Raw genomic sequence first — 20,903 nt, 5'->3', positions numbered from 1 at the left:
GTTATTTAAGTTAATATAATTTGTTGTTATTTTAATGTTTTTTTAATATAATCTTAAGAAATTTTTTTAAAAAAATTAAAATGTATTTTTATTAGTTATTTAAATTATTTTTGAACCTGATAAGTTAATCTAATTAAGTTTAAATAATTTTTAAATTTAATAAATGAGATTTAATTGAAATACAAAAAACTTCATAACAACTTAAATTGTTTTTCTTTTACATCTAAAAATATTTATAGTCCAACTTGCAACAGAGTGCAAGAAATACCGTAGGACTCCATGAGTTTTTTTTTTAATCTCTTTTTAACACTAGCTAGTAATATTATCTTCACTTCTTTATTTATGGTATAACGTATTCAAGAAATATTATTAAAATATTTGATTGCACTCACATATGTTAAAAGTTATTTAATACTTCATATCAATTTTTATTTTTCTATACAAAAAATAAAATTTATTATTGATATTTAAAAATATATTATAGACAATTACTAAATACAATAAAATAATTAATATCAATGATTATTGTTTATATTTCACCCTAACTATTTTTTTTTTAATTTTTATCTTTAAATTTTTTTTCTCTTTTATTCAATCCTTTAATGCACTAATTTCATTTGAAATTGTGAAACAAAGGCAAGATTGTAAGAAAAATGACAAAAATATAAAACACAAAGAAAAAACATGATCAATCTCAAGTTTTTGAAATTCTCATTATGGTTCAAATATTTTATTTTGTTTATTTTTTAGTTTCTTGATTTAAAAGATAAGAGAGAAACTCATTAAAAAATAATGAAAAAAAAATGATTAATCAATCACATTTCTATTACAAAAAAGAATAATTTTTGTATTAATAGATTTGTTTTTGAAAGGAGTTTAATAAAAATGATATTTTTCTACAAACATATCAAATAAAGTAAACCAAAGTCTCTTTGGTTTTTATATTTGATTGATTTTCTTTTCTAAGTGTGATTTATGGTGTTTTGAGTTTGATAATTGGTTATTTGAGATTTATATTAATTTTTAAAGATGTTTTTTAATAAAGAAATAATAAAAAGCTGAAAAATAGTTTTTTGAAGTATAAAAACTTATATCACAATTTTATGTTCACAAAAGGTGATAAAAAAATAGATCAAGTGACGATTGATGCTATATTTTTTTAAAAAAAAGAAAAAAAATAGGAGTATACAATTGGGTCTAACCCATTAGTGTCTAATTGTTTTTTGTTATTATTTTTTGCAAAAAGATTTATTAATACCCTCTCTTTTTATGTATTTTTTATTTTGCATTAAGTTTTTTATTTAAATCTAAAGTACCCTCTCTTCAGCAAATTACTCAAATCTTAAATGCGTCGCAGCGCAGGTTTTAAGGTTAGTAACACTTTATTAATCAATACATCATTTATTTTCATTCAAATATTTAAGTTTTATTTATTTAATTTATTATAATTTAACAATAAATTACAGTGCAAAGGTAGTTACAGTGTCACTATAAATATAATAGTCCATAATTTGTTGAAGTCAGTGTAAAAGCTGATTGTACCTTCGGGGTGACCTGTTAAGGTTTGCAGGATAGACACGACAGTTGGTAATCGACAGAGGGTGGATATGCTTGATATTGTTGGAGACTTCCGCTGGAATTTGCCTACCGGAAAATATTAAAATAATATTTTTTTAAATTATTTTTCATATTAATATATTAAAATGATCTAATAAATTTTTTTAATAAAAAACAAATTTTTTTAATTTTTTAATGGAAAACAGGTTAAAACTCACTAGAAAAACCATAAATTGAAGAGCTTCCTTACTGAGTATATATGTGTAGAGAAAGGGAGATGTGTGATCTGTGAGTTCACACTTGCATTCATGCATTTGCATTAGGTTACTTGGTTCTTAAGTACAGTCCATGTAAATCATCGAACCGTTTAATGCCAATTCCTCAGTTCTGTGCTGAGCACGGCACCAACTTTCCTAATGCAATTTACATGGCATGGCTTGAGCCACGTCTTAATGATCTGTGAGTTCAGACTTGCATTCATGCATTTGCATAAGGTTACTAATTGGTTCTTAAGTACTGTACATGTAAATCATCGAGTCATTTATGTTAGGACGCTAACATACAAACCCGATAAGACAAAAGATAAGGAATATGATAAAATAAGAAATGAGAGACACAAGAATTTACATGGTTCACCCAATTTGGGCTACGTCCACAAGCAAGTATAGAAAAATTTTACTAAGTAATATGAGAATTACAACCTCTCTCAAGTAATAGGAAAACAACTAAAATCTCTCTATTACTAGGAGAAAACACTTCACTTACTCTCTCACAAATACCTCACAATTTTGTGGGATTACTCTCTTTTCTCTCTACTCTTCACTTCTCTTCTTTGGTGTGAATAATAAGCTTGGAGGCATTGCCTATTTATAGGAAGAGTGAGGGGACAAAGACCATAAATTATGGTATAAATTATACCAACAATTTATCTTCACTAATTTTTGTCTTCCACTAATACTCCACTAATTTTTGTCTACCATTAATTTTGTCTTCCACTAATTTTGTCTTTCACTAAATTAATGGATATACTTAAGTTAATTAAGTATTAGCCTCACATTCTCCCACTTGAAGACTTTGATGATTTAATCAAGTCTTCACACATGATCATCTGTGATTCTTCTATTCTTTCTATACTTGCCATCTTCATGCTACTTACGTTTCTACTAGACCATAAGAGGATCTGCACCATATATACTTATCAATATTGACCGGTTTCGTCAAAGCATTTGCTGAGTTTTCTTTTGTATGAACCTTCTGAAAATCCACACTTCCATATTCTACCACTTTGCGAACAAAGTGATATTGAACATCTATATGTTTTGCTCTTGAATAAAACGCTCGATTCCTTGCAATATGCAAGGCACTTTGACTATCACAATACAAAAGAAGATTCTTTTGTTTGTGTCCGAGCTCCTCCATAAGTTTCTTCATCCATAATGCTTCTTTACAAGCTTGTGTAGTTGTTATATACTCAGCTTCTGTTGTGGATAACGCTACAACAGTCTGTAGTTTAGAGACCTAGCTCACAGCTCCTCCTGCAATTATGAACACATAGCCTGTAGTGGATTTTCTTTTTTCAAGGTCACTAGTAAAATCTGAGTCAACAAAACCTCTGACAGTAAATTTTGATCCTCCATAACATAATACGACATCTGAGGAACCCTTAATGTATCTTAAGATCCTCTTAATAGTATTCCAATGCTCTTTACCAGGATTTGCTATGTATCGACTCGCAGCTCCCACTACTTGTGCAATGTCTGGTCTTGTACATATCATGGCAAACATTAAACTTCCCACTGCTGATGCATACGGTACTCGAGACATCTCCATCCTCTCTGCTTCATTGCTAGGAGACATATTAGAGGATAATTTAAAGTTAATAGGAAGTGGGGTGGAAATTGGCTTACAATCTTGCATGTTAAAGCGTCGCAAGATCTTCTTCAAATAATTCTTCTAAGAAAGCCAAATCTTCCTCTTACTTCTGTCTCGGTAAATTTGCATCCCTAAAATCTTGTTTGTTGGTCCCAAGTCCTTCATATCAAACTCCCTAGTTAATTGTGCCTTTAATTCTTGGACTCGACCTTTGTTGGGGCCTATCACCAACATGTCATCCACGTACAACACCAGAATGATGAAAACATCATCTTCCTCAAACCTCTTGTAATACGTACAATGGTCTGAACTGAGTCTATTATAGCCAAGGCTAATTATGAAGGAATCAAATCTCTTATACCAATACTTCGGTGCCTATTTGAGACCGTATAGAGATTTGTTCAACTTGCAAACCAAGTTCTCCTTGCTTGTTTCAGCAAAACCCTCTGGTTGGAGCATATAAATTTCTTATTCAAGTTCTCCGTGAAGAAATGCAGTTTTCACATTTAACTGCTCTAAGTGAAGATCAAATATAGCACACATTGCCAAGACTACTCTGATTGTAGTAAGTCGTACCATTGGAGAAAATATCTCATTGAAGTCTATTCCTTCTTTCTGAGCATATCCTTTCAACACCAATTTTGCACGATACCGCTCCACTTGATCGTTGCCATCACGTTTTATCTTGTAAACCCATTTATTTCCAATGGCCTTTCTTCCTTGTGGTAGTGGAACAAGATCCCAAGTATTATTCTTGTGTAGAGCTTCAATCTCCTCTTACATTACTGTCATCCACATAGATACATCTGTGCTTTTGATAGCCTCGTGGAAAGTTGATGGCTCTCCATCCTCTGTTAGAAGACAGTATGCAATGTTACTCTCAGTAACATATTCTAAGTGCTAGACCGGTGGTCTTCTTTCACGAGTCAACTGTCGAACTTCAGGAGTTTCAGACTCTATTTGTTCTTGCTTTTCATGATCTGATGCAGCTTCAGAAGAAGTATTATTCTGAGTATTTTTCATCTGGACTGTTGTAGTCTCCTTTAAAATGCTATTATCTTCCTCCATTTGCATTTTACCTTCTGCTGATGACTACCTTGTGGGCAGTGGGATCTCACAAGCGATACCCCTTCACTCCATCAGCATATCCTAAGAATACATATTTTCTGGATTTTAAATCCAGTTTGCTAACTTCTTGTGTATTGTACATCACATACACAGGACTTCCAAATATATGCAATCGAGAATAATCAGTTGGTTTTCCAGTCCACATCTCCATCGGTGTCTTTAGCTCAATTACAGTTGATGGAGATCGATTTATCACATAACAAGCGGTATTGACTGCTTCTGCCCATAATGACTTTCCTAGACATGCAGCCTTCAACATTGCTCTTGTTCTTTCTAACAGAGTCCTGTTCATCCGCTCTGCCACTCCATTTTATTATGGAGTGTATGCCGTTGTGAACTGCCTTTTGATACCTTCATGTTGATAGAAGTTATCAAATTCATCACTAGTATATTCTCCTCCATTGTTAGTCCTTAAACTTGATCTTCTTTTTAGATTCAAGTTCCACCCGTGTTTTGAAAGTTTTAAAGATTGCAAGCACATCTGCCTTCCTTCTAATTGGATACACCCAACATCTCCTATAGAAGTCATCTATGAATGATACAAAGTATCTTGCTCCTCCCAAGGATACACCCGGTGCTTGCCAAACATCAGAGTGAATCAAGTCTAAGATGCATTTGCTCTTAGTTGTTGATGTGCCAAACTTTAACCTATGTTGTTTACTTGTAACACAGTGTTCACAAAAAGGTAAAGTAACCTTTGTAAGCCTAGGGAGTAACTTCTGATCAGAGAGAACCTTTAAACCTTTCTCTAACATGTGACCTAGTTTTTTATGCCACATCATTGTCTTCTCTTCTGCAGGATTGGCTGATGCGATTGACGTTTCTGTCTCATGATGTGTTTCTCCTATTAAAGCAAATATATTTGCAATTGTCTTTCTTGCCTTTAAAACCACAAGCGCTCCTTTGATGATTTTCATAATTCCATTATCTGTTCAAATCTTACAGCTAAGACTATCAAATTGTCCTATGGACAAAAGATTCTTCTTTAATTCTTTCACATGTCGCACTTCTGAAATAGTAAGAATTAAGTCATCATACATTTTCAATTTAATGGTGACAATGCCAACAATCTCTAAAGCATGATTATCACCCATGAACACTTTACCTCCAGAGATGGGTTTATATGTATGAAACCAATCTCGATTAGGAGTCATATGCCATGTTGCTCCTGAATCCATTAGCCAGACCTCAGTGAGCTCTTCTCTATCTATAGAGATTGTTGCTGCTTCACTATATAAAACCTCTCCATCTTCGGAGGTGCTTGCAACACATCCTTGAGGTTTTGATGATTCTACAGTATTCTCTATACCCTTTTTAAACTAACAATCCTTTTTTAAGTGCCCTTTTTTGCCATAGTTGTAGCATTTCATAGTCTTCTTACTTCTTGATTTAGACCTCCACTGCCTTTGACTCCCACTGGAGCCACGTTGACATGACTAAAAGGTTGATGTCTTCTCCCAAGTGCAGGAGTGTCAAAGTAATAAATAACCCGGCAAGACCAGGGTCGAACCACAGGGAGGTTAATTGTACAAATTATAGACAACAATTATAAGCAACAATAATAGCAATAATAACAACAACAATAACAATAACAACAACAACTATAATAATAATAATAATAATAATAATAATAATAATAATAATAATAATAATAATAATAATAGTAGTAGTAGTAAAGAAAGAGAAGAAGAAGAAGATGATGAGAACTTGGAGATGAAAAATTAATGTAAGGATTAAACAATAATAATAACAAATGTCAAGGTTAGAGGTTCCACTAATGGTATACCAAACAAGTATAGTATAAACTCTTATTATTGAATTGGAAACCGCACACAAAGGAGGTTCCAATCAGATTATATATTGTTAACATGATTACATTAGTCATCTTATTCAATTAATGCTAATACTTGTAAATCTCATCAAGCATTCATGATTATAACTTATGTTAACAACAAATCAAGTTTAGTCATTTAACAAGCAGAGTATTAAAGAGTGAACAAGATAACAAATATAAAACATGTTAGTATCAAACATTAAAGTCCAGATTAAGTTTACATTATACTTATTCTCACACCATTAGTGTAACCTTTTCACCTTGACATAATTAACTTAGCTAGACATAATGAAAGAGAGCAAAATAGATAAACAAAATAAGAACATAAAAGTTAACTAAGTAAAGGAAAGGAAATGAAAGGCATAAACTTGATATTAATGAAAGCAAAGCATAAACATTACAAAAAATACAAAGAGAGAAAGGAAGAGCATGATCTTGATCTGGAAACCAAGATGCCTAAATGCATGGCAAATGCCTCCTTTTATAGGCCAAAATTGGGAACTATTGATTTGATGACTAATTGATAAGTGGGTGGCCAACTTTTGACTTGGTGACAATCCTTATCTTCTCTTGTCTGCCTTAAACGTCATTGATAACGTCAACATTGGAGCCAATTGCAAACATGAAAGTTGTAGGCAATTGTCTCAGCTTTCTTGTGTAAAAAATTTAGCTCATTTGAACTTCTAGAACTCCATATATGGCCAAAATACCGAACAGTGCTCGAGCTGGAAGACAGATTCGGGCTTCTTTGTTGTTGCTACAATTTGGACTTGATAATGGCCTTTTTAGATCTTGGGCTCCATATGAAAGTTGTAGGCCTATGTCTTACCTTTCCATCTATATAAATTGGACCTAAATCTGAGATATATAGCTCTAGATATGACCCAATTACCGAACAGTATTCCGGTTTGGATTGCACCGACATCTCTTTTCTAAGTTTGGCCATCTCTTTATCCTTGCAATTTAAGTTCTTCAAGTCATCAATCAATCCTTTCATTTATGTGATAGGCCTGCATTAAAAATAGACATTTACCACAAATTATAGGTATCTTATATTATTAGATATATTATTATAAAATATGCTTTGGTTAAGGAGTTATTGATACTTCAAGTGCAAAATGATGATATAAAACCATGATAAAAATGCACTTTTAAGTACTAATCACACGTTCCGTTGATCTTCCTCTTGACACCAACAACGCCTCTGTTTGGTTTGAACTGTTTCTGTCTCCTTTGTTTTTGCGCCTATTTTCTTCTTCTAAGATAGCGTCTGCAACATCATCGAAGACTAAATAGTCTGAGAGGATATTATTTATCAAGTTGATAATAAGCTGATCATACGAATCAGGAAGACTTTGAAGTAAAAGTTCTGCACGTTCATTTTCCTCTATTTGTTGACCCAACGTAGTGAGTTGTGAAAATAAAGTTCTTATTGTGTTGATGTGGTCAGTCACCGACGTGGTTTCTGCCATTCGAGGGTATAAAGTCTCCGCTTTAAGAAAATTTTATTGTGCAAAGACTTGAACTCGTATAGCTTTGTTAGAATCTCTCATATCTCCTTAGCTGTTTTCTTCTCTGCCACACTTGATAATACTTCATCGGTTAATGCTAAATGTATGTTAGCAATAGAATTGTCATCCATCTCATTCCATTTTGTATTATCAGTGATCACCTCGGGTCGATCTCCAATTGCTGCCAAACAATTATCTTTCCTTAAAATTGTCTTGATTCTCATTTTCCATAGTGAGAAATTGCTCCATTTAAACCTCTTAATATCGTACTTTACTGCCATTATATTCACCGAGATTTATTCAACTATCATTATTTCACTGATCTGCAATGTATATATAAATAGTATCGTGTGAATAATACTTCACTAAGTAAGTTTCCAGGAAAGATTGGAGGGGTCACAAACGGTCCCGCTTAAAACCCAATCTCCTTAGATAGAACTTCTTGATTGTATTTAATCACTGCACTTCTTTTCTATATATACCAATAGTAACAATGTAAATAGTATCGTATAGATGAATAGTGCTGTATAGTGAATAGTGTCGTAGACGTGAATAGTAACCATATACACGAATAACTTTTGTGTATTAACAACACCAACCAAAAGGCTCTGATACCACTGTTAGGATGCTAGCATGCAAACCCGATAAGATAAAAGGCAAGGAATATGATAAAATGAGAAATGAGACACACAAGAATTTATGTGGTTCACCCAATTTGGGTTATATCCACAAGCAAGTATAGAAGAATTTTACTAAGTAATATGAGAATTACAACCTCTCTCAAGTAATAGAAGAACAACTAAAATCTCTCTATTACTAGGAGAAAACACCTCACTTACTCTCTCACAAATACCTTACAATTTTATGGAATTACTCTCTCTTCTCTCTACTCTTCACTTCTCTTCTTTGATGTGAATAATAAGCTTGGAGGCATTGCCTATTTATAGGAAGAGTAAGGGGACAAAGGCCATAAATTATGGTATAAATTATACCAACAATTTATCTCCACTAATTTTTATCTTCCACTAATACTCCACTAATTTTTGTCTACCATTAATTTTGTCTTCCACTAATTTTGTCTTCCACTAAATTAATGGATATACTTAAGTTAATTAAGTATTAGCCTTACAATTTAATGCCAATTCCTCAGTTTCCTATGCAGCTCTGTACCAACTCTCCTGATGCAACTTCCATGGCATGGCATGAGCAAAGTCTTTGCCAATTTGTGTAACCCAATTCAAGCCCACAATTTTACATCCCCTTTATCATAGAACTTCACTGGGCTTCTTTGTTTTCCTATTTAGTGAACCCAGCAAGGAAAAAGAACAAATTATAGTCATGTTGAATTTGCATTTCATTCATATCCTCAGCATGATTTTTGAAATTGCAATTATAAACCACTTAAGGGCTAGTTAGTTTCGTTTTCTAATTTTTCCATTGTAGAAGGTTTGAGAGAATGAAAGGTGCGCCCCTTTCCTTTTGCCTCCATGATTTCAATCACTACACCCCATGTACTTTCCTTCAAAGTTTCATAGTACAACCAGCCTCTATCCCTCAGGAAATCTTCCTCAGCAACAATAATAATTTAGAAAAATTGGATTAATTAAAGGGTCATCACATCCTCTTGTTAGAGGACATACAAAGTCCAAAAAAACAGCAAACCTTTTCCGCGCTTCCTCTAATTCGTTTACCTCATGGCAACAGGTTCCTCACCACCAAAACAAGTATGTACATTCATTCCAGGTAGTTTATCTGGCCCATGTTTCATGACCTTGTGGTGTGCACGCGTGCTAAATTAGCACCAGCACTCTCTCCATCCAAAAACACCCTACAAAATAAGCAAGACTATTTACCCACTCCAAAAACGCCATCAACATGAGATGCAACCCATTTAATAACAATTCATATATCATAATATCATACTTGAGGGGCTTATATGCAATCTGATCATAAGCGCTTCAAAAAATCAATTTCAGTTCTCTTTTCTTGACATGTTCTCTTATAAAATGATACTAGGTACCAATATGTTTGCTTTTATTATGAAAGATTGAATTTTGCCAGGAAAATTGCTAATAGATTGTTAATATAAAGTTTTGTGGGACTGTCTTGTAAAAATCCCAAATACTTCAAAACATTTCATAGCTAGATACGATGATAGACAATTAAACTAATAACATCGTGCTTGACTTGACAAGTTGATAGTGTCACAATTGCTTCTTTTTTTTTATGACTAGGTAAATGTTGTGTCTTCTATCAAGAATGTGAACCTAGTCATGCCTTTTTTTTTCATCCTATTCACATCCTTAATCATTATCAAAATAGCTAACAAGTTTGAAATCTTCACAATATGAGTAAAATAAACCATCATTAAAAAATCTTTTTATATAATAAAGAATTTCTTTAACTGTATTTAGATGAGACTAATAAGGATCTCCATGTATTTGTTAACTAGCTTAACTTTATAAAGTATATTTAATTTGATATAACTCCAAACTTTTGAAATAGATAAGATATACATCTCCTTACTTAGTTTTCCTTAACTCCAATCCTGTCTTAATTAGAGTTGTCACATGGTTACAATTTTTCATACTAAACTTCTTCAAAATCATTTTCACATAGTTGCTTTAAGAGATAAGGATTCCTTTCTTGTTTTGCAGAACTTCTATCATATCGAATTCTTTGACCATGCTCCTTCTAAAAGTGTCAAATATATCTAGATTATTACCTATGAATATCAAATTATTAACATATAAGCAAACAATTATTACACTTTTATATGTCTTCTTTTTCATATATAATGCTTACTTATAGATATATTCTTCAAAACCATTCTTTTAAAGGTAATCATCAATCCTTATATTCCAAGCATGATGTGCTTACGTCAAACTATATAGAGCTTTTGTCATATTGCACACCTCATCTTGTTTTCCTTTCTTTATATATTTAAGTTGTTGATCAATATAGATTTTGTTCTTCAAGAAATCTATTTAAAAATATTGATTTCATATCTAATTGGTAAATCTTCTATTTATTTTGTGTAGTTAGTGAAATCAATAATATGATTGTCTTAAATTTAGTAATAAGGGAATGACTTTCCCATAATTAATTCATTCTTTTTGCTTGCATTCTTTTGCTATAAGTCTGTCTGATCTTGTACTTCCAAACTTTTCAATGAGTATTCTTTTTTGTCTTCTAAATTCCCTTGGCTCTAATAGTCATCTATATTTATAGGAGAATAATTAACTCCCAAGTGTTCTTTCTTTTAATGGATTGAATCTCCTCAACCATAACTATTCTTCATTTATCGTAATTGTTAGCTTTCTCAAAGCTAATAAATTTATTGGTTAATAGCATACATTATACATTAACATACTCGTTTATCAATTATATATTCTAATTCAAAAAAATCTAATTAAGGTACGAGCTCCTCAAAGCCTCATGTTTAAAAAAACCATGCTGAATTGGTGATGTATCTTCATTCCTTTATGGTGAGGGATCACTATATGGAGGTGTATACTAGTCTCTACGTATTTGTGGCTCTATATTTTTTGATATATATATATATATATATGCAGGTTCTTCTTACTTTTCTTCGAGAATTAATTCTGCATTTTTTATTTTAATTTTAAGATTCATTTTCTTTATAAATAACATTCTAATTGAAAATAACTTTCTGAGTGATGGGATTGTATAACTAATATCTTATAGTTCTATCATCGTATCTAACAAGGATACACTTCTCTTTTTTATCTTAAAGAATTGTTCTTCTTAAATCTAGGATTTTAGTGTGAACTATTAAGTCAAACATTCTATGATGACTCACACTAGTTTTATGAGTATTCCAAGCTTTATGTGGTGTCTTAATATCAAGGTTCTTGGTAGGACATTAGTTGAGAATATAGAGCACACACATTATTGTTTTTACCAAAAACATTTTAGACATATTTTTATCCTTTAACATATTTTTTACTATGTTAATCATTGTGTGGTTCTTTCTCTCAACTACATTATTCAACTGAGAGGTATAGGTTGATGTAAACTAATTTTTAATTCTTTATTTCCTAAGAACTTCTTGAAAAGCTTTTACACTATATTTTTCCTTTTGATCTAATTAAAATGAGTTGATATGATAGCCACTCTAACATCTTTATAAGAGCTTTAAATTATTTAAACTTGTTAAACACCTTTGATGTTTTTTAAATAAAATAAACTCAAGTTTTTTTATTAAAATTATCAATGAAGATAGGTAAATATTGATTCTATCCATTTGAAACCAGGTCCAAAAAGCCACACATATATGTGTATAGTAGCTGGAGCAGAGTCTTAGATCTCTAATCGACTTGCATTCCAAAGCTATTTTTATATTGCTTACTCATAACACAACTTTCACATATCTCATTTGGATATTGGATGTAAGGTATTTCATATACCATTTTTTCCTTTCTAATTCCTTCAAGCTTTCAAAACCCTCAAATACCACTACCAATCTTTGTTGTTACTGAATACATTCAAATATTTTGACATTTCATAATGGATGGAAAGAGATAACATTCAATTCATTTTCATAGAAACTCAAATATTAGCTTCCCTTGAGCATTTGAGATTAATATCTACTTGTTCCTAAAAGTAAATTGGTAGCTTTTCTCCACAAGTTATCCAAGACTCAAAATATTAGTCTTCATACCATAAACACAATAGATATTAGAAGATCATTGAATGATATCTCTCCCTGAACTTTCTCATTACATTCAATAAATATATTCTCTCAGTTGGTCATATGATTACTAGTATTAGAATTAAGATATCAAATATTTGGGTCTTGTTTAATTGAGTTGTGTGCCATCAAGTTCAATGATTCTCTATTAACTTATTCAACTTTTACAAATTAGCCCATTCATTAACATTTTTTATTAGTAGTCTTTCTTAATACTCATTGCTATGATGACCATATTTCTCACAATTATAACATTGAGAATTTGTTTTGTCAAAGTTCTAATGGTTATTGTAACCACCTTTTCTTCTAATTTATTTTTCTCGTACTATATTTTGTTGTTCTTGTACTTCTCTCATGAGTCCTTTTATTCCTTAACCTCCTCTTATAGATTTAGAATATCTAAATCCTTTTCTGCTAGGTCTTTAACCTTATCCTTAGTATGATGCCTCTCTTAGCTTGTATCTCCTTTTAGTCACTGATAGTTTTAATTGTAGGGCTTTCTCTAATATTTTTTCCATTGCTTCTTCTATTAATCTTTTGCTTATTCATTTATGGTGAACCTATAAGTTTTTCAATAGATATTGTTTTTAAATCTTTTATTACTTCTAAGGAAACAACTATAACAAGATTCTAGATCAAAAGGTCTCAAAATATTTTCAAAAATCCTTATGTATTCAAAATTCTCTCCATTCCTTTTGAGTTGATCTTACACCATGATAATTTGAGTATGGAATTTGGAAATTGATTTTAAAGGTTTTGTTTGTAAAGCTTCAAGTTTTCCTATAATGTTTAAAAATGAACACGCTTTACCTTTGTCAACACTTTATATGTTTTCCTTAGCTTTTCCCAAACTTTTTTTGATGTCACTGTAGAAGCTATTATCTCAAATATAGCTTCATCAAAACCCTAGTAAATAATGGACTTTACCATCAATCTCCTTTTATTGTTCTTTTTTCTATTAGCACGTATAATTGTTCTTTTATCATCATATAAGGATGTTTCCTTAAATGAAATGTCTTCAAATCCATCTTTTATATTATCTAAAACATCTAAAAACCTAGAAGAACTCTCATTTAAGTGCATTAATTGTCATAATTCTCTTTTGTCAACTTTGGAATGAGTACTTGTGTACTTTTATTGATCATTGCTTTTAACTTTATCAAAACAAGTTTTTAAATTGGGATTTTGCAAAAATGACTTTGCTAATAAGTCTGTAGCAATCGAATGAAGGTAGGAAGGATTGTTATCTAATTTTTAGAACTTTTGAGGTAGTTATTGAATTTTTAGAACATTTAGGGTGATTTTGTAATTTTAGAAAATATAGGGTTTATTATGCAATTTCTAAAATGTTTAGTGACTTATTAAAATTCTAGAAACTTTTGGGTCTTTTTAAGATATATGAAACTTAAAGGGCTATTTTTAAATTTTAGCAACTTGAGGGGTTGTTCTGAAATTTATGAAATTGTTGAGTTGTTTTGGAATTATTAAAAATTCAAATTTTTTTTTTTATTTTCTTCTTCAATGACGATGTTGTTTTCTAATGAAACTTTCAGCAACTCATAAAAGCTTGTCTAAACTCTATCCAGACACTCTTTAAGAGCATGTTTAAAATATAATCTTAAAAAATTTAATTTTTATATAAAAAAATCAAGAATACCTTCTATGGCTTTGATATCATTAGGTAAAGTAGATGATTTTTTTTTTTTTTACGTGGGGTGTCCGGGCCAGCTTACGCGCATCACGACTAATCCTCATGGCTCACTGAACATCCTGCAAGCCCATTGAGCAGGTGCGGCGTGCATGGTGAGGTTCGAACCCAGGTGCGGAGGAAGGGGACAAGTCCCTCCCACCGCTAGGTCAGAACCTCACTTGCAGGTAAAGTAGATGATTGAGATCATAAATGGTGTTTTTTATGAAAGCAATATTCATACAAACAAGCACTAAATTCAAAAATCTTTCTAACATATAAGTTATATAACTCGCATAATGTCTCTCTTTCTAACACTTTTTGCTCCACACACTTTATACATTCAGAATACATGTTGATTTATAAGTGGAATGATAAACTAATGTTTTCATTTCTATCTAACTTTAAGTTTTTTCTTTTTATGACATTAAACTAACATAACCTAACATTATTTTATACATTCAGAATACATGTTGAATTATAAGTGGAATGATTAACTAATGTTTTCATTTCTATCTAACTTTAAGTTTTTTCTTTTTTATGACATTAAACTAACATAACCTAACATTCTAGAAAATAATAACATTCAGTGGTGGTTTTTTCATCGACAAAGAAAATCTTGTACTGCTCAAGTTTACTAATCAACATAATTAAAGTATTCAAATAATCATGGTAAGTTGAGGACAAGAGGGGCAGAACCATAAAATGAAATTAAAGAGGTCAAAATAGAGAAATTATTCTAGGAGGTTAAAATTTCATTTTCCTATGTTTTAGCTAAAACTATAGATACTGTTGGATGGCGCCGAAATTATTTTTTTCCTGCAAGGGTAGAGGCCCCCGCCAGCCTTTTTTTTCCGTCACTAGAGAGAAGACATTTCCATTCGACGTGTAATATGTGTTTTTCTAATGCTAATGGATGGGCCCTTTTTAGAGGTGTGTGTTTGTGTGTATGTGTGTCTGTGTGAGAGAGATTTTCTTCAATGTCCTTATTTTTCTAGAATTGCTTCAACTTTCCAGAAATTGATGCAATTTTCTACAATTACTTAATTCTCCCAATGATGCTATTCATTTCAATCAATTACGTATATTAACTCATCATCATTACAATTACAAACCAAATATATATATATATATATAGTAGAAGAAGAAGAGAGAATCACTGTTGCCCTTTTCTTAAAGAGGAAAATGGAGATTAAGGTTATGTTCTTCCCCAATTGATTGTCTATGAATTTGAGATTTGGGATTTAATTTACGTGGTTCTGCACTCTTTTATTTATTTATTTATTTTCAAATGAATTTAATGGGTTTAAAGTGTGTGACTTCGATCTCTTTTGCACAATCTCTTAATTATTGACAACATGTGAGTATTGGCTGATCGTTAATTAGTCCGCTGATCTTTTTGTAGCAGTTTGATAAGTCTCGAGGGAGGAACGTATTATAGCTGATTACAAGCCCAAAGGTGGAAAACTTCTTTTCTTTTCCAACGATTCAGAAAGAGCTCTCGAGCAGGTGAGCCATCGGCATCCCATTCCAATAGTTTTGTTGGTGACGATACGAGACACAGGCCACTTTACATGATTTTCCAGGTAGAATACCCTTTTAAATTATACTATAATTATTATAGTAGAAGAGTACATTACACCGATACAGGTTAGATCTTGTACTGTTCTAATTATGCAACGCCAGTCTAAAGACAATGACCCCTCTCTTTAAATACTATATATGATCCCCTCCTTTTTTTATATATAATTTCTCATGGTCATGCCTTGCAAGTTGGCCATGATTATTGAAGAAAGCCATGAAAGCATGGCCTTTAGAAGCCAAATATAAAATGAAAGGACAAAGCAACCAGCCAAAACCAGATTCCCAATTTCAAGAGGAGTAGTTGGGAAGAAATTAGATAAAAACAAGGAAGTAGAGTTCAAGATGAGACATTCCAAGATTTAACAGGTCTCCTGCATGAAATATCTCAAGCGCTGAGTGGCTAAGGCTTCTTGAACATGTGAATGTGAAAAGGGTTGGCCGGCGCGCGAGCGCTGTGTGTGTGTATACCGTGTGCTCTGCAACAAGTTTACCCCATTCAAAATGAATCCATCTTTCCAGAATGATGAAAATTAAGTAATAAAGATAATAATTGGTACATTTCTTAACTAATCGTTAGATTGATTGGATACCGTTGTTAATGTCTTAATACTTTTAATCTAGAGAATATGCGCTCATGCTCCCGTGCAAGTGTATATGAATGTATATAAAGGGATATGAATATTAAGAAAATTTTAAAATTTTAAAAATATATAAATCAATATAATGGTATGATTTATTATTGGATTCAAAATTACAATCATAATTCAAGGCCTCACAACCTTTTTTCCTGTTTTTATTATTATTATTATTATTTATCTAGGAAAATCTAAAGCAAGAAAAGTATCTAGCCAAGAGATTAAATATTTCATTATACAAAGATCTTGATGGAACCTCGGCAAGTTCAAGTTCGAGTTCGAGGTCTCCTTTTTAAGAATAACCAGTGCATAACTAATACACGAAGCACATGCACAACTATATATATATATATCAACAAGGACACTAAACTTGGGGAGTGTTAGAAATTATGAGAATAAGTATTTTTAAAAATATTTTTTATTTAAAAATATTTAAAAAAATTATTTTCAATATTAATTTATCCAAATAGTATGAAAATATGAATAAAATTAATTTAAAATAAAAAATAAAAAATTTCAAGGTTTTAAAAAACACTTCTCGGTACAAGAAACAAACCGGGTATGGAGTTACATATGCCAATAACCAAATAAGGGCAAGCAGATGGCAGTGGCAATCTGCAAAAACTGTAGGTTCATGAAAGTGCCAAAGGCACATACACAAAAACAAAGTGTAATTATTAATCCCGAGCCCAGCGTTAAGTCGCTTGTGGGTCCATCCAACACAAAGAGACATGACGACCCGACTTAGGATACCCCACAATTCCCGCGTAAAATAAAGTTCCCTACAAAAAAGAAGAAGGTGATTTTCACTATAGAAGATTGCAATAATACACCTATAAAAAGGGATTATAAATATAATAATAATTCATCGAAAGAAAAAGTATGTTGTCTGCAAAGAAGCACAATCTTCACCCGTGACGGGAGGCTTTTGCATCCTTTTGAAATGGGATCCGTTTCTGAAAATGGAGGCCAGATAGCCATTAAGTTTTATAATTGGAGCCTGGAGAGATGGTGCTTTATAACAAATTTTAAGATGTCTAGATATTTTTATTATTTTTTATGGGTAATAAAGATTTTTATATATTTTTTTAAATAAATCCAGAAAATAACGGATTTAGAATCATTGTATTGTATTGAATTCTTTGCTTTGATTCTTATCTGATCTTTTTAACTTCAAGAATAAAGAATGGTTAGGGCAGGAGGAACAAAGGTAAATGAATAAAAGTTAGAAGATTAGAAACTCTAATTTGATCAGCACACCAGATTCTCAGAATTGCCATTTTTATACATTAACTAACAAAACCTCTAATCTAATAGAACACCTACATATATTATGGATCATTAAACAAAACATTTCTTTTATGGAAATCGAAAAAGTTGAAGACACAGGGTGGCATCCATCTTCTATCTCACTGCCTCAAATCCTTTCTCCTTCCTCGCTTGATTCTTCAACTCACCTGCACACATTCACATGCTTAAACCCTCTTATTATCATGAAAAACCCACACGTCTTTTTCCCTTAAAGAAACATTACAGACTAACACAACGTTGTGCGTTCTTTTAAGAAAAAATCTTAGATGTCTCTGTGGAAGGTAACAGAGCACGCAAACAAAACAAGGAAAAAAACTAAACACAGTGCTGCGTGATCAGTTCCTAGGAGCCGATGAATGTAACTGGAAGTAACGGACATGGCATGCAGGCATTAAAACCCAAGGCAGTTTCGTTTACTAAACTCACAACAGAGAAACTGCTGGCTACTTAATTAGCCATTTCATAACTTACAAACTATGTACCCGCCATGAAACAGGAGAAGAGGAATCAAGGCTGGCTATTCACTAATTAACATGTACCAAGAACAATTATATATATATATATATATATATATATTCTTGATGTAATCAATTAATTAATAAGGATCAACACATGATGGGGAAGAAATAAAAAGAAAATAAAGATTAAAAAAATGTGATATACCTTGAGGCTTACAATGTGGTGGATCTTCAAAGAGTGATAAAGAAAGTTGCTTATGAGCAACCCCAATGTCAAACAAAATAAGTCCTGATCCTGGATCATCAACTATGATATCTTTAACTGGTAGCCAAAGAAAGAGTTCTTCTTGAGACAAACCGACAACCCCTGAGAGACTACGATAAGTGAGATTAGCCCTCACCACGCTTTCAAAGAAGACCCTATTCTCATACTTGGTCAAGCATGGACCATCAAGGAACACCTCTAAGTAGCCATCTTCAGACAGGGTGTAGGACTTGACTTCTTTAGGAAGGAGACCAGCTGGTAACCCCTTTGAGATAAGAAGGTCATGGATTGAAGAGGAGAAAGAGAGCCGTGGAGAGAAAATGACGAGCAAGCTTAGTGTGCAGAAAAAGACTATTCTGGTCCTGGTGTTAAAGATGGCCATGGATGTTTGTCTAGAGAGTAAAGAGCAGAGAGAGAGAGGGAGAGGGTTTAAGGGGTGGTTTTTAGGCTGGAAAGTAGATGAACTGTTTTAAAAAAGGGAGGGTTAGAGAGGCGGAGTTACTGAATTGGCCATGGTTGTTGGTGGCTGGGACCAGAATGCGTTTGATTAGGAGCTTTAAAATGTTTTGTAATTTATCAAGTAATGAGCCTTAATTATAGATGTTGTTGGGTCTGTTGTCGATAGTTTATGGAAGTGTCATTTGATGCCTTGCTTGATGTTTTTATTGGATTGTCTTGTAAGGACCAAGACCTCCTTAAGTTATGCACCTAAGAATATCTTTCATAATTGTGAGAGCAACGTCTTGTACATAAGTAGATGTGTAAATTATATTATTAATAAATTAAAAATTATTTTTTTAATTAATATAAATATTTAGAGTAATTTGAACTCACCTAAACTAATCTCATAAACCTTAAAATTTATGATTATATAAACAAGGACGAAACCAGAAGGCAAGTAGGAGCAAGTTCTGCCAAACATTTTAATTTTTTTATTATTTAATTTAAATAAATAATTTTTTTAATAATATATTATTATATTAATTTTAGGCAAAACATTTTAATTTTTTTATTATTTAATTTAAATAAATAAGTTTTTTAATAATATATTATTATATTAATTTTAGTTTCTGATAAAAAAAATATATTGAGCTTCATTCCTGCATGTCAACCTTCAAAGATTTTGAGATTTATGATATTTAAATTGATAAATTTGAAAAAATATTAAAAATTAATTATATATATATATATATACACGCACGCCCGCGTGCAATTATTGGACTAATATTTATTTTTCCTTTCAATAAATTTTCTCTTATCCCCAGACACTCAACTGGACTTAATTTTGGATGGACAATTTCTTAACATAAAAGATGTTATTTCCTATAAAAAGAGTAAAATTCAGATGAAATTCATGACCAAATACAGATGAAAAAACTTAATTGGGAATTCATGAAACATAAAGAGATAAGATTGATATAAATATTTATTTGGGTTTAAATTGAGGCTACTTATATAATTAAATGATATCCTTAAAGTCCTCGGGAGAAATTAAAAAAAAGGTGAAATTTTGAAATCTACCCTTATTTTCTTCCATCACGCAAGGGAAGGAATAATCACGATAGGTCCTTAGTATTAGAACCAAAGTTTCTACGCGTACTCTTTAAGTTTCGTGTCTTCTAATACTCTACATTTAACTTACAAGCATAAGCAAGAAAATCTTCTTATACCATGAAACCATGACTCAACAAGTCGTGAAGAAATAAGAAAAATGAACCATAGTGGATCCCATATGAGGATTCTATCTATATATTAATAGCTCGATTTATTCTTCCTTTTCCTTTTTTCTTTTTTACGCATGGTGTCCTGAATTTATTTGATGTTGTGTGTAGTAGTGGGATTCCACAATATCGTTGACTCTTTTTTTTTTTAAAAAAAAAATATGGAACCAATATACTTAACAAATATTGGTTCATGAGGCAAATAACTTTTCAAAATAAGCTTCAATGGCCTTGGAGAATGATCATAAAATCTATTGCCTAACAATAACAATAACACCGTAAAATGTGTACATTGGTCTAAGTAAAATTGATAAAATTAAAGGTAAGCAAAAAAATTAGAAAACTAATTAAATTAAGAAAACTAAAAAAAATTAATTAAAAAATTGAATTATAAAAAAAAATTAAACAAATTAAGATTTTTAAAAAACTGACTGGTTTTGTTTGGTTTTGGTTTTATAAACTTGAAAGTAAAAAAACTGAACCAAACAGATAAATCCAAAAAATCATAACTAAACTAGTAAAAATTCGAGCCAAATTGAAAAACTAAGCCAAATCCAAAAACCTAGCTAAACAGGATCAAACTAAGTCAAACTAAAAAAATCAAGTTAAATATATTTGAATCGATT

At 31.5% G+C, this 20,903-nt stretch overlaps 1 protein-coding gene across 1 annotated transcript; it reads right to left on the bottom strand.

Annotated features, from left to right (window-relative positions):
• Positions 1–17,737: 17,737 nt before the first annotated feature.
• On the bottom strand, positions 17,738–19,175 carry LOC105119097 (uncharacterized). Its single transcript, XM_011017197.1, has 2 exons — positions 18,497–19,175; positions 17,738–17,979 (listed from the first exon to the last, which is right to left on the bottom strand). The coding sequence occupies exons 1-2, from the start codon at positions 18,936–18,938 to the stop codon at positions 17,927–17,929; spliced, it is 495 nt and encodes a 164-aa protein (XP_011015499.1). The 5' UTR covers positions 18,939–19,175; the 3' UTR covers positions 17,738–17,926.
• Positions 19,176–20,903: the final 1,728 nt, after the last annotated feature.

Source organism: Populus euphratica, unplaced genomic scaffold (assembly GCF_000495115.2).
Source record: "Populus euphratica unplaced genomic scaffold, PopEup_1.0 scaffold2493.1, whole genome shotgun sequence".
Classification (NCBI taxonomy): domain Eukaryota; kingdom Viridiplantae; phylum Streptophyta; class Magnoliopsida; order Malpighiales; family Salicaceae; genus Populus; species Populus euphratica.
The sequence above is the reverse complement of the archived record's forward strand: the minus strand, read 5'-3'. Positions and strand labels throughout refer to the sequence as shown.